We start from the raw sequence: 3,805 nt of genomic DNA on the forward strand, positions 1-3,805 counted from the left end.
AGGAAATTGTACTACGTGCAATTGTTTTTAATGTTTAGTAGATCAACTTTGGATGAAGGTTTTCTATTAAATATTAATTTCAGAATTTTAAAAGAGGCGAAAAGATGAAAGACGCAGTTAAATGTTTTAGATTCTTGGATAAACTCAGTGCATTTCTTCAAGTACAAGGGTCATCCACCGGTATCTATTGCGCTAACGGGACTTATTTTCAACTTCTAATGATCTATAATCGAACAACGAATAGATTAAGTATTTATGTAACACTATGCGACCTTACAAAGTACGCAAATATGGCATGCATGTCTCGATTTTGAAACCAGTTCCGAAAGCAAAACATCTCAGGTACAACCGGTTCTCCCACAATAATTTGCCAATTTCTGACCTTTGAAATAAAGAAAAGAAAAAATTTGTGTGTATTGGAAACTTCATATTTGATTATTTTAGAAATATTTGAATTATTCAGCAAGGAACGAGTCAATAGGACAAATGTTAGTGGAAGTGCTGTATTCTGGTGATGGACCCTTCAATTCATTATTATCATTTGAGTGTAATTGGGCAGCTAAATTGGCGTTGTCGGCTAAAGCAGCGGCTAATGCTTTTTCCAGACGCGCGGTTCCAGCCCTTTCAGCTTCCAATGCTGCCTTTACTTCAATGAGCGCTTCAAATTCAGGATCAACTATCTTTCTTTTTGGGTCTTCGACAAACTTGGATAAACGGCACTCCAACTCAGCGATCAGAATTCCTTGGCGCGTTATTTCAGCTTAAACAAAGTTTTAATATATTTAAGAATAATAAAGGTTATAATTATTTGTGTCAAATTCAAATTCAAATTCATTTATTTCAAGTAGGCCTACTTTATAAGCACTTTTGAAACGTCAAGTATGTATGTTTGTAGTGACTCTAACATCGGTTCAGAAAGCAGATTCTACCGAGAAGAGCCGGCAAGAAACTCGGTAGTTGCTCTTTGTGTAGCTATGCCTAAAGCGGTGATAGAGTAGGAGCGGGGTAGAACTCGACTTCACTTTCTTTTCTAAGTTATGTGCGTTTTAAGTACTAATTAAATATCACTTTCTTCAACGGCGAAGGAAAACATCTTAAGGAAACCGGCATGCCTGAGAGTTCTGCATAATGTTCTCAAAGGTGTGTGAACTCCACCAATCCGCACTGGGCCAGCGTGGTGGACTCCCGTGGAGAAGTCCCGTGCCCTGTAGTGGGCCGGTAATGGGTTAATATGTTGATGCCTAAAATAAAAAGTTAGGTTCGGTTTACGGTCAAAATACCAAACATACGTCAATTCTAAAATATAGTATGCGTCAATATTAGATAAGAGATAAGAAACTTTTACGTAAAATTAATGTGCTCGTATATAAATCAAATCAAGCAGTTTATTGCTGTACCATTTGCAATTTTTAGTTCCCGAGCAGTGTGTTGAAATTCAGCATTTGCGATACGTCTTTCCCGCGCGTGCGCTGCAGCAGCTAAACGTGCTCGTTCCCGCAGCTCGGATCCTGCGCTTGCGCATCTCTCCACTCTCCGTAACTCGTTCTCAAGTCGAGATGCCTCGCTTGAACATAAATAATCATAGTGGTTATTCTTTGCTAAATCATAGGTAGGTAATATAAAAGATTTTAATAATGTAACTTCGGTACCAGTGCAATATAAGTACCTTCGTACTTCTTCAGTCGCGTTGTTAATGCGCTCTTGCAATTCCGTGAATTGTCGTTGCAACATCAAATGTGCAGTTTGAAGTGGTCGTAATGTCTGTAGCTCTCTCTCTAACGTTATAGTCTTATTTATCGTCTCAGTATATCTCTCTTCAACGATAATGCGTTGACGATCCTACAGTTACGGAACGATTTTTTCATATCAGATTTAAAATTAACAATGATTTATTTTTATTATAATAAATTAACGTGTATAATCTACACTTGTCTGTACTCATATTGTTAATGTCAAAGTTTCGATGTTTTTTACTCAATCACCCCACAACGGCTGGTCTGGACAAAAAGCTTCTTTCGATTTCGACATGTTTTTTGGCATAGTACACGCGAAATAGTTTTAGGGCAACAAGCAAGTCTTAATAAAATCGTACATTGGAAGTAATCGTATAATTAATATTTATTTGATTTAAATAAAAATAAAAACACCTTATATTACTTGATATACCTTTCTTTATCTAATATTACTACGAGATCAAATCAGAAATTAGAAGATCCGTAGGAGAACTAGAGTTACCGACGAATTTCAAAGTGACAATGGGCGGGCAACCGATGGACGTTCGGGTCCCGAGATGCTAGAATGGCGACCCCGCACCGGAAAACGCGGCGTTGGTCAATGTCCAGCAGTAGACGTCAATCGATAAGGATAACAGACGATTCGTCGCCTGCGACGGATTGCCCAGTGTATGTATCTTAATAATACACTGTGAATGATAATGAACGTACAGCAAATTCTAGTTGCATTTTCACCGTGGTCAGTTCATCTTGGACGGCAGCGAGTGTTTTAGCTGCTTGAGTAGCACCGGCTGATGCAGCTAGGGCGCCGGCTCTTGCATCGACGCTTGCTCTCTCGGTTGCATCACGAACAGCTTCTGCGGCTTCAGCACGAGCGGCCTCGGTGCGAAGTGCTTCTCGCAATTGACTTTCAGATATCTTTTACAAATCAAAAGTACGTGAGCTGCAGCCCGCGACATGAATAGTGGCTTAAAAAACCAGCTAGGGCAGGAGACCTTTTTCTCCCCGGGGAAAGTATTTTATCTTCTCCCCCAGCTTTATCTCCGGAAATAATATCCAAATAATATACGTGTTATAATAAAAGGGGGAAAGCATTCCCTATTTCCTTTTGCCTTGCTTAATAAGGTTTTTTTTTTTTTATTTTGTTCTTGTCCACTTAACCACAAGTTAGCCCTTCACTGCAATCGCACCAGTAATGGCTAAGATGGTAACGGGCTAACCTGTTAAGCCCATACCCCCAATCGCGATATCGTACCGGGACGCTTAATCGCCTATCGGCACGTGCTATTAATTGTCGGTAGGATAATAACTTGCCAGGGCCAAAACCTCCCACCAGACATGTTAGGGTCGTTCGTTTGCCTGTGCTAAAGGAGGAATTAGTTTCATTCGGGGTGTTTTTAGTTGATAAGAGAAATAAAAGGAGTGACGATTATTAAAGTTTTCAGTGATTTAATCCCTACAGGGCAATATAAAGTGCATGGGAACTTTAGGTACCTTTTACTTTATTCATTTTATATGTTTTAGTGTAAACGAGTAACTTGAAATAAAGTCTGAAATATATTTTTATGGCTCTGAAATTAATGAGACCGGCGGGAAATTTAAAATAGGAACATATTCTGATGATCCAACAGTTATCTTTCAATTTTCCCTTGGAAAACGATGGCTCTTTTTTAGATTTGTCAATTTCGTTCAGTTTATAGGCATCATTTTAATATTCCTTGATCCCTTATTATACGTTATCCCTGTAAGCAGCGAAAATGAATAAAATAAAACCATGAGGTTTATTAAGTTTCGCTGCTTTCATTTAAACTACGCCAAAACATACCTAATTGTGTAAAGTTAATTAAGTATATTTAATTAATTAAGAAAAAGTAAAAATAATAAGTAGGTAAACCTACCAAATCTTTAAAAAAGACATTTTTTTATTACAAAACTTACTGAGAGTGACTGAAATTCGCTAACTAGTTCAATAAATTGTTGCTCGAAACTTTCAAATTCTTTGGTATCCACGACCATGGCTAATAAGAGTACAATTATATTTATATGAAATTAAAACAATGTACACGCACACC

General features: G+C 37.9%; 1 protein-coding gene across 1 annotated transcript; it reads right to left on the reverse strand.

Moving 5' to 3' along the window:
- Window positions 1-455: 455 nt before the first annotated feature.
- Window positions 456-3,749, reverse strand: LOC120636980 (uncharacterized abhydrolase domain-containing protein DDB_G0269086-like). Its single transcript, XM_039908559.1, has 5 exons — window positions 3,672-3,749; window positions 2,445-2,651; window positions 1,667-1,839; window positions 1,398-1,564; window positions 456-760 (listed from the first exon to the last, which is right to left on the reverse strand). The coding sequence occupies exons 1-5, from the start codon at window positions 3,747-3,749 to the stop codon at window positions 456-458; spliced, it is 930 nt and encodes a 309-aa protein (XP_039764493.1).
- Window positions 3,750-3,805: the final 56 nt, after the last annotated feature.

This window comes from Pararge aegeria, chromosome 3 (assembly GCF_905163445.1).
Source record: "Pararge aegeria chromosome 3, ilParAegt1.1, whole genome shotgun sequence".
In the NCBI taxonomy this organism is placed as follows: Eukaryota; Metazoa; Arthropoda; class Insecta; order Lepidoptera; family Nymphalidae; genus Pararge; species Pararge aegeria.

Coding starts and splice junctions, on each gene's coding strand:
- LOC120636980 (XM_039908559.1), bottom strand. CDS start 3,749: ATGGTCGTGGATACCAAAGAATTTGAAAGTTTCGAGCAACAATTTATT. Junction 1,840..2,444: donor AAATGCAACTAGAATTTGCT/GTACGTTCATTA, acceptor CCGTAACTGTAG/GATCGTCAACGCATTATCGT. Junction 761..1,397: donor GGAACTAAAAATTGCAAATG/GTACAGCAATAA, acceptor ACTTTGTTTAAG/CTGAAATAACGCGCCAAGGA.